The sequence below is a fragment of the Haliaeetus albicilla genome, chromosome 16 (genome assembly GCF_947461875.1).
Source record: "Haliaeetus albicilla chromosome 16, bHalAlb1.1, whole genome shotgun sequence".
In the NCBI taxonomy this organism is placed as follows: Eukaryota; Metazoa; Chordata; class Aves; order Accipitriformes; family Accipitridae; genus Haliaeetus; species Haliaeetus albicilla.
In genome coordinates this window covers 23,754,263-23,772,007 of record NC_091498.1, presented here as the reverse complement: position 1 = coordinate 23,772,007, position 17,745 = coordinate 23,754,263, and the positions used below count along the sequence as shown (strand labels likewise).

General features: G+C 38.4%; 1 protein-coding gene across 4 annotated transcripts in view; it reads left to right on the top strand.

The window, feature by feature from the left end:
* KIAA1549L (KIAA1549 like) overlaps positions 1–17,437 on the top strand; it is a 142,755-nt gene extending 125,318 nt beyond the window's left edge. For all 4 annotated transcript variants that reach the window (XM_069803961.1, XM_069803960.1, XM_069803962.1 and 1 more), the window contains exons 20-21: positions 4,272–4,423; positions 8,333–17,437. In XM_069803961.1, the coding sequence (XP_069660062.1) occupies positions 4,272–4,423; positions 8,333–8,614 (434 nt within the window). In that variant the 3' untranslated portion in view covers positions 8,615–17,437. The remainder of the gene's footprint in view (positions 1–4,271; positions 4,424–8,332) is intronic.
* The last annotated feature ends 308 nt before the right edge of the window (positions 17,438–17,745 follow it).

Genomic DNA, 17,745 nt, shown 5'->3' with positions numbered 1-17,745 from the left:
TGATTATTTGGAGAAAGACTCTATTAGGTGTTTTTTTTCTGGTGCAACTGAAGGAGACCTACAAAGCATTGCTCCTTTGTAAATGCAGCATCAGCTGCGTTGTAAAATACTACTCATCCTGCAGAAGCACCGGGAAATGGTCATTTCTGAAGGTGAGATCCAGCAATGTACCAGATGGTCTTTGTTCAAGTATGGCATTCTGCTGGCTCACTGATAAGGACTACGAATTATTAAAGCCCAGTAAAACAGTTCGTCTGTACCACAAAATCCAGCGGAATTTTTAGGGCTGGTACAGAGGCTGTTGGCTGACAAAAGCAGAAGTTGCAGCGTTGGGACTGATGTGTGACTCGCGTGTTGTGTTGCACCATGTACAGAAACAACCAAAGTGGGAGAGATGGGTAACGGGGTTCTGAGGGACACGGAGAAATTCCATAATTTTATCAGTCAAGAATATCAGGCCAAGTGCTTGAGAACAGAGTAAGTATACAATGGAGCTGTAAGTAGTAGTGCAGAAGGAGGCTTAATGGCATTCAGCTCTGCTTGGTTTGTAAGGAAAGGGAGGAAAAACAAGTGGACATAAAGAATAGCGTGTGCAAGACTGAAGTTTTCCAACCTGGCTGTGGGATGAGTATTATGACTCCCTATTTCCTCTTGAGAAACTTAACCCCTAGACTTGTCACACCAGTGGGCTGCTGAGGGGGCTAAGTTGCACATATGTGCCCCCTTCCCTTCAGAACACAAGACAGCAGCACTTTTGCATAGTCAAAAGTAATCCGTTAGCTCATCTCCCCTCCTATTTTGGAGAGGGTAGTTCCTGCTCAAGTGCAGAACTTGTTTTGGGTCTCAATGTCCCAGTTTTAAAGGTCTAGTGAGTTCCTGGACCTTTGATAGGAATTTTGTTTATGAATGAATTGATTTAATTATGAGATTAAGCTGATACACTGTTTTGATGGATAACATGTAGCTGGGAAAATATTTGAAATAGCTTCTCATTGGCAAAGTATGTTTTCTTGAAGAGCTACAGAAAAGAGCTTAAAAGATTAAAAAAATTTTTCATTGTCAGTTCAAAGTTTTGAAATTAGTAGGTTTATTAGACATTGCTCTGCTAATCTGCCAGAAGAATTTCTTTCTTAGCTTCCTCAGAAGTAATAGACAATTATCTGCATTGTATTCAACATGTTCTACTGAGAATAATAATGTGAATATGCAAATCTGTTGTCAGTTAATTAAATATAGTAGTTTTGAAGGATCCATTCTACTCTCACTTCTTGTCATATCTTCTGCAAACGGTGCATGTGAATCTGAAAAGAGCAGATGCTCAGCCTTTCATTTTAAAGCATTTAAAGCTGTAAAATGTGCCACACTACCACGACGTCTTTCTTCATGTCTGCAGTAATGTGTTCTGTGTGATATACTTTTTTAATAATTTCCAGTGATGTGGAGATTTTATTGCTGTATGTTAAAAACGGGTATGTTGTGTTACTGCTGAAGAGTGGCTGCATTTCAGAAGAGAGAAAGTGACCTTCGTGTACATTGTGGAGTTTGCCAGAATAATTCTGGGGGTAGCTGGAGGAAACTTTTGCATATGATAGATGCTACAAATGGCTGTGATACAGGGAAAGACATGGAGAGCTGAAAACCCTGCAACTGTCATACAAGGATTTCTAATGTTCTGATAGGGGAATAAATTTTTATTGCCTCAATACTTGAAGAAATGTTGCTGCAGGTGCTGATTTAGCATGAAATGGCCTAACGTTGCTCTCATGCAGCCCATCAACACCAGCTCTAAGATAATGATGGTGCAATAAGAATTGGGATAAGGTAGTACATCATATTATTGAGTGTTCATTTTGAATAGTAGCTCATTTTGGTGTGGTTAAATTCAAAGACCATTTTGGTGTAGAAGCCCTGTGTCATCTACAGGAGCAGCACTTTCTTCTCTGTACATATCTGAAGAATTGTTATTTCCAGCCTTGCTAACTCATTGAAAATAGCAAATCTTGTGCTGTCTGTGACCTGAGAAGAACAAAGATCGCCCACACTTCTTCTCTTAGCCTACCTCCTTCCAAACCAAAGGGCTGGAGGAATTGGGATAGAGGTCCTGTGAGAGAACCTGTGGCTACCTGCCATGCAGATGTGCATCCTAGATCCCACTGGTCCATAGGAATTCCATGGTGACTGCTTCTCTGATGGCTGAGTGACTCCAGCATCCTCCCTGACATAGGTGAAAAGGCACTACAACCCACTGTCAAAATGAAAGCTAGGACTTAATCCCTAACAGTAGAAAACACTGTGTAAATGTCAAGCATAACATAGAAGTTTTTAGTCCATATGACATATCCTTCATTTTTCTTCCAATTTTTTCCTGGTTTTGTTTTTGGGGTGGGGCTTTTTTTGGGTTGTTTTTTTTTTTTTGTGGGTTTTTTTGGAGACAGTGTTGAAAGAGATGATACGTTTCTGCTCTGGAGAGAATTGTGCCACAAAATATATTTTTCTCCTCTTTGCAAGTCCTGATTGCATCCATAGCCCCTCTGGCATAGGACTGCATGGGAGGTCATTGAGGACTTATAAATCACTGTTTTCATGGAGACTGCTTTGGGGATGGGTGTCGCTGTTTGAGTCTATCTCTGTGCATGTGCTCGTCCAGTGTTCCCAGCATCTATCAGAGTAGGCAGCATAACCCTCTTGCAGAGTGTTCAGGAGCAAGGATGTACAAGGGCTGTAAATGACATTCTGGGGGGCAGATATTTGAACCAGCCAGTTAGTGATGCTGATTTCTGTCAGTTACTCTCTGTATGAAGTTCAGGGGAATGCCCATGTCTTGCCATTTTGTTGGCATCTCTTATGCAGTAGCATCGTATCTACTGAGGGCAGTTAGTGGCAATATTAAAATGATGTGCAGTTGGAAGGAAGAATTAGTTTATTTTCTCCGCATTGGTTCTAGTACAGAGCCGGTGCCTATCTATCCAACGTTACTGTACTTCCATTCCTCAGGGAAAATGCTTGAGTTGTGCTTTGTGTTCTTATGGGGATTACTGGCTCTTCTGCTTTCACATAAATGGTGTTATTTTTGCTATATTCTGTGAATCTGAAAAGTATATATCCATGTACTATAACTGAATACTCAAAACACACCATCCACATGCTTTGTTTACTACCTGATATAGATGATACAGAGCTTTCCCACCCAGGATTTAGGAAGAAGGATTTTGTGACATTAGTGTAACTGTGGTAAACGGCTGGGTGTCTTCCTTCACATGTAAATAGACACTAGAGGAAGGAAGTTTTATTGGACAAGCAAGTTGTTTGTATTTGTTCTAAACTTGGCAAATACATGGAGTTATGATGGCTTCTCTCAAGGGAAATAGTGGGAGCATGTGAGAAGATGCTGGTCTTCCAGTCAGCCTAGTTATATCCTATGGGTAATCTGAGTAATTGCAGCAAGAACCACATCATTCTCTGCATCTCTGTGAGCCCCAGTTATAAACCCTACCTGAAAGAGCAGATGTAGCCATATCCAGACATTTGGCTTGAACCTCATACTAGGAAGGCTGGTTTCTCCCACCCAATTTGGAGTATGACAGTGGAATTTTAGTAGAAGGCTTCCTGGACATCCCTATGCATACGTCTTGATCAAGCCGTGATAAAACAGATTTGGTGTCAGCAAGTTTCCTTGGAAATATTTGTCATAGCTGCATAACTTATTGCAGTCATAGACTGTTCCTGGAAAAGGAATTGAGCAGGCCTTTTAAATGGATCGCTCACTCATTTTTGTACATTTTGTGCCTAGAGATATTAAGGCAGTTTTACCACGTAAACTGAATGCTCTATAACCTGCTATTGAAAAGAAAGGTGCGCTACTCTGAAACCGCATGATAACAACAGCTACAAATTGAATACAAGGGAGCAAATGTAAGGGGAAAAAAAGCCTTTTTTTTTCTAATGATTCAAAGTTTTGATGAAGATCAGTTGTTAGAAGGATCAAGTCCTAAGGACTAAGTCCTTGTATCTTTATCTGAAGGCTGTGCATGATTATATAGACAACTGCAAATCTTGCCTTCTCCAGTATTTCCCAGCATTATAGAGATGTTCTAGTCAGATGGTGGGAGCTTTACATGCAACCGATGGTGATCACATTCTCACCAATTAAAAAAAACCAAACAGAACAACAAAAAAACCCCAAACTGAGGCCAGTTACTTCATAAACATTATCTTCTAATTTATAACTGAAAATGTCAACTATTAATTATATCTACTCTCTTTCTTAATAGGAAATACTGTACCAGCAGTGTTTGCCATACCAGCAGCAAACCGACCTGGCTTCACAGGCTATTTTATCCCAACACCACCTACTGCATACAGGAACCAAGCCTGGATGCCCTATGCTGGAGAGAATGAATTACCAGGGCAATGGGCAGACTCGGTAAGCATTCTTGCTTTTCTAACTACATATATTTACTGTGATTTGCAGAGGAGAGGTTTTAAACAATGCTAAGTGATGAGCAAAGAATCTGAGCTAGATAATTCTTCCTTGAATAGTAATAATCTCTAATAGTGAAAAGTTATGAGAAGGGGCATAGATACTTTAGCTGTCCCTCCCATGAACTGTAAGTAAGGTCTTTTAGAGAGTTAAATAATTCACTAGGTTAGGGGCTGGCACCCATTCAAAGTTGGTGGGTTAGGTACCATTTTTCTTTCCCAAGACAGAGGATAAATATTTGGATAGGCATATGGCAGGAGTAGGTGACGCTGCCTCTCAGGGTGGCCTTGTGCTGTTTGGAGGCTGGGGAGCATCCTTCCCTCCTGGAGGCTTCTCTCAAGGCAGCCCAGCTCCCAAATCCTAGCTCCCGGCTCTGCTGCAGCCCTGCTGCGCAGTGTTTCAAGTCCTCCTGCAGACTGCAGTGACAGATCATAAATTAAATAATTAATTCTACAATCCTAGTCTGGGACAGATGTAATTTTTAGCCCAAAGTATACCTATATTTCAAAGAAATAAAGTTGAGACATCCTAAAATGAATTGCAGTAGTTTATCATGTTTGAAACAATTTCTAAAATTTAGGGTTTTTTTTCCACTAGGAAAAAAAAGATCAGTTCTGCTGCTTGACCTCGCATCTGGTATTTATCCAGAACCAATTCAGCTAAACAAACTGGGAGATAGATTCTATTTCCTTGTGCATATCATCAACAGAATATTTTAGTGAACTGTAGTTGGAGTTTAATAGTTGGCTTTGAGCAGCTAAGCAAGAGACAGCACAGGCATATAAAAGTTCCCGGGGGCGGCTATTTGTTGCCAAATCTTTATTACTGCTCCTGTTGCCTGTGAGAAAAAGAATTCATTCTGACTGTCAGATGCAAGTCTGAATTTGTAGGCTGAACTGTCAAGAAAAAAGAAGTATGTTCACCTGTAAGCTGAGCACAGCTGCTGATGTGCCCCTGACACCTGGAGGCTTTTGATGCCGTCGTAGATTCCCTTCCCAGAGCTGCCCTTTAAAGCATGGAAACCCTTTTTCTTTTCATTGTTTTATTTATTTGGTTTGTTGGTTTGGGGTTTTTTTTGGTTATTTTTAACCCTACTGACATTTTAAATCCAGGAGGCCTGTTGTGTCTAAGCAATCATTTTAAATGTTTTCTTTAAGAAGAAGAAAAAAAAACCAACCAAAACCCAGGAAAAGTATTTTACCTGTCTCACGTTCTTTTTCCTTTTCTATCCCTACTCCTTGGCTGCAGTCCCATGAAAAAAGAGTCAGATATCACTTGTCAAAAGGGGAGACTGAAAACAAACTGGACAAAAGTGGAACACAAGTCTCCGGCCCCTGGTTCCTTCCCCTGGAAGGAGAAGAGTATAACCCTGATGTGGGTTTCCCTGTCTTCAGGGAATGAGGTGGGAAGAGCAGTTAGTGCTGGTGGACTGTACACAGAGGAGTGGAGAGATTGTGAGAAAAATAACTGTGGCAATGTAGAATTCAAAGGAAACAAATAATCCTTTTAACTTCACTTACCTATTACAGAGCTTTAACAACTTCTTGTTACTCAGACTTTCAGCCCTCCTGTGACTTTTCAGAAGAGGAAAAAATGTAAACCCCAAACACTTCACTTTCTACAATGAATTTGTACCTCCCAATGACTGCAAATCTGTCAAGAAATTGTCTTTATTTGAAAATCATTACTAGGCGAACTAGTAATAGTGTTAGCAACATAAAACGGTCAGAAAGGCTGAATAAAGCTGCAAAAGATAAAGATCTAAAGTAATACTCAGAGTTTGAGTTTCTGGATGTTTTGTCATTTCTGAGCCTCTAGATTATAGCTCGATCATGGTTCCAAGGTTTTCTTGACAATTAGTAAGAACAGAGGCTTAATATCTATAAGGTGAAAATCAAAATTCTTTACTTTTCATGCATTTCCACTAGCTGGACTGTAAACAAAGGGACATAGGAAACAGGGGATTTGACAACAAAGAATTATCTTATAAGCTCAATTTACTGTAATGTACTATTTTCTCAATTAAAAGGTAAGTATTCAGGCACTAAGTTTGGTGGGATAAGAGAACTGTATCTGACAAAACATTTATTTTCCAAATTGCTAGGTGCTGCTTAGTCACAGTAGTAACCTAGTGGCCTCTAGTGGCGTGTTCAAGTGTTGTACTACTAAAATATTTGTCTTTTGAATAATCTGTTGTAAACTAAACAGATGCAACTGCATTTAATGATCACTTTCATATCATGCCTTCTTCCTATGTTTGTCTCATCACACCATACTGAACGTGTTTGACGTTCTCTTCATCGATTGATGGATATCCAAGATTGTATAGAGCATGTGTAAATCCTAGTGGTCAGGTTTTCATAGGTTCTTAGATGCCTGAAGTGGCAAAACTTTCAAAAGCAAGGGTTTGTTAAACTCCCACAGGGCCAGAGCCAAAACGGGATTTAAGCAAAATTCCAAAGCTGTCATTCTGAAGTCCATGCTGAGGTCCCATATTCCCCAGAAGGTATATAAAATTGGCAGATGTTTCAGATCTTGACGTTTCAGTCTGCTTGCAGACACCTAAAATTCTGAAGTTCTGCTTCTGGCATACCCACCAAAGCCTTAGCCCTGGAGGGTGAAGCAGCTTACACCTCAGCCTGACTGAAAGCCAAAAATTAGCTGGGACGTCTGCCTGGCCACCTGTATTATACGCTTATATAAAACCTTAACGTATTTGGAAAGTAAAAAGGTGGTTTTCCCATTTAAAGCAAAAAGAATTACAAAATTAACTTTTTAGTGATTGAACATTGTGGAAATGTATCAGTTAACTTACAAGTGTAGTATTCTGAGTACAGTGTACGTAAGTGTAGTTTTCTGAGTCACACAAAAAAACATCACTGAACTTTCTGAACATTCCTTGCTTGTCATTGACATGGACTATAATGATCAGCTGGTAAGCTTTTTCTCAAGGAGAAATTATCTTGTCCTAGTAATAGGTTATGGGTTGCCTTCTGTAACAACATAAGGCCTTCTTCAAAATGAAGGACAGTAGATTCCTGTTTATAGATTTTTGCAAAATGTAAACAAATACTATTTTTATTTGATGCATTAGGAACTTCTGAGGACTACAAAGACTGGTATCGTGGTTCATGGCTTTGTGAAGGAAATTTAATATCTCATAGTAACTAAAGGGCCTATGTTGTTATTTTAGTTTTAGCCAGTGTAACGTGAGGCTGAAATCAGTGAATTTACAACAGAGTAAAATCGTGAATCCCCCATGTCATTCTGTTAAATGTGGCCAGAAATCCTGATACTTCTGAGAATTCAGTGTTGAGTTTCCAGGTTGGCATACCTGAGCTTATCCCTGTTGTCTGGATCTAGTGAGTTTTTGTTAGGAACAGTAAGTCCAGAGACTTGGCTGACTTGGACTAGACAGTGGCTGCAAATCAGCAAACTCTACTTTTCTGTTCTAGGCTTTTTGGTGTCCCGACACGTAGTGGTGCCATCTATTTAAAACTGAAATGTTTAGGAGGGATAGTAAGCAGAGGAGACACTTTCAGAAAAGCCTTCTCCCTTTGACTTTTTGCAGTGATGATAAATTAGGACATGCAATGTTTGCCCTTCTAGGTGTTTTTGCTGCCACAGTCTGGGGAGTTGAGTAACCCGTACATTGACATATGTGTATAAATGGCACATGCCAAGATAGACACTTGTAAACAGACGCTTAGGAGTATGAGGTTTACGTTCTCTTCATATAGTCCTATCTGTTAGTCCTATCTTATTCTGCCCTGGGGAGGTTTGTGTTACCTGGCAGGTGGCACTATGGATCAGTTGTCCTGTATAATTTTGTATAATTACAATGCTCTACAGGTACCACTACCTGGATACATCGAGGCTTATCCACGGCCCCGCTACCAACATAATTCTCCTTCACGACTTCCTCGCCAATACAGTCAGCAAGCAAGCATGCATCCCAGCCTGGAACAAGCTCCCTTGCCGTCCACCGCAGCTTCTCAGCAGAGCCTGACGGAAAATGACCCGTCTGATGCTCCGCTCACCAACATTTCTACAGCTGCCCTCGTAAAGGCAATAAGGGAAGAAGTTGCTAAACTGGCCAAGAAGCAAACAGATATGTTTGAGTTCCAGGTCTAATATCTTTTGTGCACAGCATTTGTATCATGCAACCTGGGGTAGCCAAGAAAGCGACTCCTTTAATTTTCAGTTACAAACTTGCTGCGAATTGTGCCAAGTGATGGCATCTTTCTCTGTCTGAAAAGTCAACGCTATGAAATGACTTAAAGTAGAGCAACAGGTCTCTGAAGATACATAATTCTGCTTGCCAGCTAAGGAAACGCTGCCAGGTAAATGTTTAATATGGATAAGGACTGATCATACGCAACTGTCACTTAGCTCTCGTATTATGACCCGTTGTCACTAGAGATGCTGCTGAACATGTCTGTGCCACACGATGTTTCATTTGCGGGTCCAAAGGCAGAGCTGCTGAAAATAACTTCTGCATGTCAAAACTTTGATTAAAGAAGAAAATACAGTAGAACACAGTTAGCTAAAGGCCACGGTAGGTGTGGTGGTGGCCATGTTAATTGTTTGCTGCAGGACGTTGTATAAGGGATGCTGATTTCAGCAATGCGGAGTCATTCAGCCTTTTCATTCTAGAGACTGTATTCAAACCAAAAAAATTTGAGATGAGTAAGTAATACAAATAAATGTCCTGTAAATAGCCCCAATTCTTCTCATCCTATTGACAGTACAAAGAAGTGAAAGAAGAGAAGACTGTGAAGAAAGTGAATGATATTTTGATAATTGGTGGCTACCTTGTCCCTCAATGCCACCGATGAGTTATAGAGGAGATTTTTTTTGGTGGGAGAGAATACAATGCACGAAGAGCCAACAAAGGGTATTGGTGCTAGAAGCTTCCAGGAGAAAGAAAAAAGGTTATTCGTGTTTGCTCTATATTCAGGCTTTTCACTCTGAATGCATGTGAAGCTGGTGAACCTGAGACCTCTGAGCAAGTCTTTCCAACCTGGAATAATGAATACATCTGCTTGGACAAGAAAACCTCTGTTTAACACAGTGCTTTTTTCTCTTTCTTAAACAATGATATCTACTAAAGTGATGACAGAAAGTGTTACCTGAAGCTGCAGTTGATTTTGATTACACTGGAACCGTGAATGCAAACCTAGGAAGTTCTGAATGTAGAGGACCTGAGTATTATATTAACATGTAAATAAGTAAACAGTTACATGGATTAACAAAAATACTAATGTTCTGTGAAAAAGAGAGCATTTCCAGAAATTATGCTGACTTTTCATTGTGCAAGATAAAGGTCACTAATTGTTAAACTACATTGTTGTATGAATCCAATCCCAAAAGAAACACAAACCAGTTGAATGGGACAGTAGTTCATCTTTTGCAGTTGTACAGACTAATCAGAGATCACGAACAATTGTTTTCTGTTCCTTCAGCAATTAGCTTAGGGAACTGAAGTTGTTGCAAAATTTGTTGTGTTGGGCATGTTCGATGGACTGGAGTTAAAGGTAATGTCCTTCATTTCAGTAAGCTGTTTAGTTATCCTCAATTGCTTATGCTGTTTTGTCTGATCATTTCATTTCCCTGAGTTTCTTTGGTCTTTACTGAGGTGAGAAAGGGAACTTGGTTTAGCTTTTTGGCCATCAGTAAAATGAGAGGAGGAGAGAGGAGACTAGAATAGGGGATAGAAGAAGAAATTGATGAAGCACAAACTTTTAAAGCAGAGCTATTTTTTCCCCAAATAATTATATTATAAACCCTGACTGAGATTGTGATAGTTAGCCTAGAATATACAGATATCTTCTGCTCCAATACCTTAAATATTGCAGAAGCTTTTGGAATGCTAGCTAATCTTTCAACAAATGTGAAATTTCATTTTTATTATTTAAAAATCAGATATAAATAAAATGTATTTTTGTAATTTCTATGTATATATGTGCTGTATATTTATACAAGTGACTAGTCTGCTGTAGTCAGAAAATTTCCATAAACCAAGTGCAAAAAAGAAAAAGAAAAAAAAAACCTAGTAATTTTAATGATCAATATAAACACACTATGTCTGGAGGACACAAATATACATTTGGGTGACTTGGACACCAAACAACCAAAGAAACTCAATCTTTCATATAAATATAAGTCTAGTAAAGACAGACTGCTGTCTCAGTTACCTGTCAGCTAAATAATACTGATCTTATCAGTGCAATACAATACATCCAAATTGTGTTGAATTAATAGCTGCCTAAGAATATCACACTTTAAAATAACAACTTAAAAATACTGGGCCAAACCCAGCGTGCCATAAAAAGACTAGTTCTGGTTGGCTTCAGTGGGAACATCACTCACTGAGAGCAAGGCTGAGTTTCTCTATTAGGATTCGTCTATTCGTGCAAGCTTCACAAGAATCCCTTAAACAATATTCTGCTTATTTTTCAGTCATTTAAATCACTGTAACATAAGTGCAGACACAATTGAAGAGTGGCTTACATTTATTTAGCCTAAGATGGTTCATAAGTGGCTTAACCTAGCTTGGTAAGTGAAATCTACACTAAATCGTGTCAGCCACGTTTTGCATCAGCTTTATTACCTCAGTTTTTGAATGATTCTTCTATTTAGCCCAGTGAAATTTTGGAAGTAGATAGGCCCTTCTATGCAATGGGAGTGAAACGTGCTGTGAAATAAATTTCTGTATCTTAGACTCCAGTCTTGCAGAGTTATCCTAAAGCTGCAGGTATGGAAGCAGCACCGATCACATGGATGGGAGTGTGAAGCCACGTAGCTGGGAAGGGTAATGTTACGACATGTTCCCAAAAGAGTCACAGGAGGTAGGACATACCAGATTTAAACAGCATCTTTGGGACACTTAGCTCTTTTTTATAAATCTGTACCTGTTCTTAAATTTAGGCAATTTAGTAGTTCTATTGAAAAATGTGTGAGGGTAAAGCCTCATATATCTTACATGATGAAGCATATATCTTGCCATACTGGAAATTTAGAAGTTTGGAAATTATGTAGATGTACAGGGTTTGAATGCCTACATGCAAGCAAAATGAACAAATAGAAAAATCCCAAATAAAAACATTTAAATAGCCTTCTAGAAAGAAAAAACATTTCAGTAAAGTTAAACAAAGTACTCTTCATACTGCTGAGGAAGACCTGTTAGTCTTTCAAAATTAATTTTGTTTGGTATTGTATCCATGACGTGCAGTCTATTGAATATTCCCTGAACCATCACTCTGAAACCATTGTGGTGCACTTTATTCACAAAGACGTCTTGCATTCTTCATTCATAATGGCTTTTTATCATGTTTGTAATATGTTTTTGTATTATTTTTTTTTTAAGTAAAAAGTAAGATATCAAGACACTAAGGACATTCCTGGGAAAGAAAAATCATGCTGTAATATTTATACTGTCTGAGCACAAAGCAATGATAAAGTGAAAATATAGTGTACAAATAATTTGTAATATAATAAACATTTTGTATGACTACAATTACAATATAGTTTTTCAATACTGATTTCAAAGAAGAAAGTATACCTGTTTAAAGTTATAACCTCATCAGAATATATTCATGCCATTTTTACTGATAAAAACTTAGTCATTAAGGTTTTTCTACTAAATGCCCCAATTTTCTTTAAAATAATGTTAAATGTTTAGGTGAAAAAAACCTGTTTTCTGTGTACAAAAATGTTGATGTTCTCACCACTGACCACTATTTGTCTTCAGATTTGTAAATCATCGGTAGAAACATCTGCAAATGAAACGCACGTAAAATTACTTCTTGGTATGTGTGTTATGACCACTTTCAGTAGGTATACTATGTGTGACTTTTATTAACATCAGCAGAACAGTAACTTTATGAGGATAAGAGGGTAATCTTTGAGAGCTGTTTTTTCAGAAAAACATATTATCTGGATTTGAGAGAAGCTCTAGCACTCAGTCTAGAAATATGAATAATACTTGTATGTAGTAATATTATGGGTAGAACTTGATAGAAGTGCATGTAAATCCTATATATAGAAGTGGGGAGATTATCATAAGTAATGATCATTTCTTTTTCAGACTAACTTTGAAAAGGTGAGATGTAAGAAATGTAAGATAATGTAAGATAAAAATGTGAAGCAGGTAGAAAAAGCAGCATTGGATTGAGTGGCAGAACTGTCTAGTTTAAGGGATGATACATACAAAGCTAACTCCGGTTTTCATTATATTTCGAGACGTCTGTTGAAGAATTAATTACATTTTAATATACTGGGTTTAGTCCTGCATTGCAAATATAAGAGCTAACTGCCAGCTTCCAAAAGTCTGAAGGAGATTTGAAAGCAGCAAGTTTTCTGAGCAAGCAGAAGTCACTTCGTTTTGCTGACTTTGTTCATCCTCTACACATCTGAGCAGGTCTGAGTACTGTGTCCAAGGATGCCGTAAATCGGTTACGGTCCTGACCTTGCATTTCTAGTACATAAACAAATCTCAGTGGCTTCCCATACCTCACTGACATGAAATGAGATAGGAAGAGAACAAGTGTGAGGTAATATGAAGGATATTAACAGGCCAGGAGTACCTTAACAGTCTGGAAGCCATGGATCTTCTGTTGCATATTAACTCTTACCTAGTAGAAAATGGTTGTGTTTGGCAGCTGTTCTCAGCAAGCTACATTCATTTCATTGTCAGTGACCGTATGTATAAATTAAGACTCAGTCCTATCACAAGAGAGTGTATCGATTCATGCATCCGCTGATTTATTTAAGCCATGTGCATTCTCTGTGCAGCTCCACGAGTGGCATAATTAAGACAAGTGGTTTCCGGTTACTCAAAGTAATCTCATGTAATAAAACACCAAGTTGTAGGACATCTTATATATATATTTTACTACATCATTAGGAGGGTGAAAAAGAAAGACGCGATCATACAGTATGTTAGTGTATTAATACCATCAGCCTTTTTTTAAAGGCTTTGCGCAAAAGGGCAAGTTTGGTCTGCTAAGCTGAGGACTGCTCCCTAGTCAGAGGGCACGAGAACTCCTCCTGCTCAGTACGCTCTTGCGGCTGGTGGAGCACATCTCTCCTCTCGCCACTCGCTGCCCCTCCAGAAAAGGGTACAAGCTGTTTTAAGACAGACGTAATTTTGAAAATAAGTATATGGGGTAAATAACATCTACCTAGTTCTCGGTGTTCACTCCAGATGCATTACTGGTCTGCTAAGCAATTTTTACAAAGCAGTGTGTGTTCAAAGAGAAATTAATTAGCTCAAGCTTGTTTAATGTAATGTTATTTAGACATAGCACTTTAGACTTTTAACGGTGCTATATGGAATCAGTATGTCAAGTGGTAACCTAACACTTTCTGTGCTAGACTTTCTTTTCATGGGTTAATTTTTTGGCCATAACTCCAGGACTGAGTAAGATTTTTTTAATTTTTTTTTTTTGCTTTTCAAAATACTTCAAAGTTGATTTTTTCCATTTTAAAGGGTAGGCATGCAAAATGAGGATAAGCATACTCTTTTAGAATACTTTTTTTGAACTCTTGCCTTTCTCTTGTAAATAAATAATGCAAAACTTGACTTGTGGAAATGAGATTTATATAGGTCAGTAAATGAATTGCGTACTGACTTGCTCTTTAGAAGAAAATTTCAAGATGGCCAAGTCACAAAGGCAAACCTCGTTAATACCGCAGAATCTCTATTGAGAATAATTGCATTGCACTTTAAATCATCAAGGATGATTTAAAATGTTTTGCCATCCCCAATGAGTGGAAAGCAATCAGAAAACCGCACATCTTGCAATTCCTGTTATTTGGGAAAAATTTTGCTTGGGCTGTGTACAAGACATGGGAGATGAGACAGGGATTTCGATAGGGTGCTGAGGTGGATAGACTATCCTAACACGTTTGCCTTTTGGGTGGCCCTGAATACCAACAGGCATAAAACCTGCACCGAAGTGGTGTGTCAGAAAGGTGGTTTAGGTCCCAATTTTTAAAACTGTTGAGATGCCCCCAAATCATGTAATATTTCATGTTTTTAAAAATCAGCTTCAGACCATATTCCTACTGAAAATCCTAGGAGTATGGTATCATAATCATATATATACACACACACACACACGTACGTCCAAAAATATTTTTTGAAAACTAGTTCTTCAATCCGTCTATTTGTCCCCATCCATTTCATGTTCCTTAAGGTGTACAGAGGCAGTAATGAAGTGTTAGTTCCCAGAGTTCTTCTGTTATGAAGCTCATGAAAGATGAGAAATGGGTTTTAAATAGTTAGGTAGTCAAATGTATAGCAGATGTCTCAAAAATAATTACAAATATCGTGAAGAGGTGTTCCAGGAATTTGATTTTTTTGCATTTGTTAAAAATAATTGTTGTTTTAAGAAGTGCCTGACTTTTCATAAATTCCCACGCTCAATTCATTCCCAAGGAGTAGCTTGAAACTATATTACATTCTGTAAATAATTTTGTAACTTTATAAATATATATTTACATACTAGGCAATAATGGTCCAAAGGATTGTAAATCATACAGAAAGTTGATTCCACTGAGTACAATATTTAGAGAGGAGGTGAATTTTTCTTCCAAAGTATGTCCCTCTTCATTGCAGCTCAATGCATTTCTATGCTTTGTAAACCAGTGTCTGAACACCATAACACACACTGGCATCAGCTAAAATATCGTATGTCTGGCAAGGAGCATTGACTTTTGCAGCCTCCAGTGGAACTTTGTAAAGAGTGCCTGTGTATATGATTAATTTTTTAAACTATTAAACAAGAAATTTGTGGGTCCTTAACTCTGGCTTTTTGCAAGGAATCAGTGGCTTTTAGATCCTGCATCACCAGCAAACTTGCCCAATAGATACCTTGAGATGTGATGCAGCAGCAGAAGAATACAGCAGCCCATGCCAGGGATTCACCAGGATCTAAAAAGCCAAGTGACTGTAGTAGAATAGGTGGTAAAACTTCTATTTCAGCAGTGGATGGACACTAAGTAATTATGAATTGATTACTATGGCAGGTCAAAGAGTCTTGAAGTTAACTGCTTGGAATCAATTTTATGTATTTAGTTGGCTTTTGATTTCTTCATTTGTTAAAGCAGTGCAAAAATAGCAACATTAACAGCATATTCTATTTCAGAGTTATAAACTTGGGAGATCTGAATGTAAGTAAACTTGAGCTTCATTCTTCGTCCTTGCCTTTATTTACTACTTTCAGCACTGCAAGTAGGAAAGAAACCCAAAACAACACTTTACCTTCTGCCAAATTAATTTGAATATTTCTTTCTGTGACAAAGAGACTGGGAAGGCTTTTTTCATTTCATGTTGGTGTTGGGTTCTTCAAACTCTATTCAAAGTCATATTGGATAGAAAAAAAAAACAGTGAAGCCAAAAATTTTGGAAAATAAGATAGAACCCATCTTACTGAGGCTTGAATTTTGGTTTAGGATTTAGCAACCCAGCAGAAACAGCTCAGACCCAGCAAAGGGTCTGTTCAGGGCAGTTCTTTGAGTCTCGTTAGAAAGGACATGTGTGCAGCGCAGATATTGCTATGTTCTTTGACTTTTTATTTTCATTTAATGTCTTTCTTGCCAGTGCTGTGCATTCTGAATTTGACTTTATATTGGTGTACACAAAGAGGTGCACTCTTTAGCTCACTGATACACTGCTGGTGTGATAGAAGTAGTAACCAACATACGTGATATAATTTTTAATTAGCTATGGCACCGTTCTTTGGCCCTTGTTCTGCTTTGTGATACTTACAGATGTCATATTAGTATTAAGGCAAAACATGAATACAGGTAATGTCTTCCACTGAAGTTGTTGGCAAACCACCTGCTCACTTCAAGGAGAGCAGGACTGATCCAGTATTCATTCTCTCAGTGAATTAGCCATCACGAGTATCTTAAAATTGTGCAAAGAGAGGAAGGATGCTGTCTGGTTATGGGTAGCTGGAAATTAGGAGACTGGAGGTCGGTTGACCCTTCTTCAGAATTTCAGATTGGTTGTGGGCAAGACGCTTAATCTGACTATGCCTCAGTGTCCCTGTCCGTCAAGCAGGGTGAAGAGGACTGCCTCTCCTCACACCCCTGGTGAGAGGCTGAACTCACCGATAATGTTAGAAACACTGAAACCCTGGAGTGCAAGTGGTTACTTTAGTATGAAGCACTACTTATTATTTCATAGAGCTTGGTAATTGTTCAAGACTATAAATTACCCGTTCCTCCAGTAGCATTTAAATATACATGAATTTACAAGAAAAAAACCCACCTCCTGATACTATTTCAAGATGTTCTAGGAAGCCTTTCCACTAACAGCTTCTACACTTTTTTACAGAGAAGTTACATCAATAAGTTGTCTCACTTCCCATGCAACAGATCTCACTTCCTGATGAAATGAACTTTTCTTACATCTTTGAATTATGGAAAGGACTAGCTCTGCATGATTACAAATATCCATATCATCTTTGTTGTTCACAGCTTGATTCACCTAAACTGTAATGGCTGTGTCTGTGAAAATTGCTCAAAATTTATAAGAGTTTCAGCTATAAATGGGAAAATTAGTTTTCTGAAGCCACTTAAGAGCTGCAAAACTGAGAGTCATTTGTAAAGCCAAGTCTAGGGATTAAACTGAAAGAGGAAGAAAATAATTAATTAAAATTTTATACTATGCAATCAGAAGGGAAATCTCCAAGAACTTGTTCCTTTTGCAATTACAAATGTAAAACCATACCAATGGTAGAATTTTACATATCACTGAAAGGAGGCATTTAAAATGTTCTGGGTCATTACCAAATGGCTGTGTTTTTACTCTGGTGATTCTAGAAATGAAGCTTACAAGTACATAGAATAGTTTCTTTCATGTTAGTGGCTATAGCTTAGTTGAAATTGTACATGTTTTTCTTGGCAATTTTGCACATTAAATAAAATATGTCTTAAAATCGATGTTGCTACTTATTGGTTATTCCTGCCGTGTCCTTTTGATTAGATCAGCTGCTTCAAAGCATAAGCATGTTTTTCCCTTGGTGCTGCCAGGCTCCTGGGTTCTGTAGGGGTCCCGCTGCTCATGCTCTCAAGGCAGAGCCTGGCAAAAGACAGGGAAGGAGTTTTAAGAACTCCACAAGTTAAAAACCGTGTATTTCAGCAGGGGCGTTCCCTCTGAAGAAAGGTATTTGCTTACCTTACGGAGGTGAGCAGGACAGTAACCAGCAAGCCCGTGGGTTCTGAGGACATCTTGTGATCCTGTCTTTCCT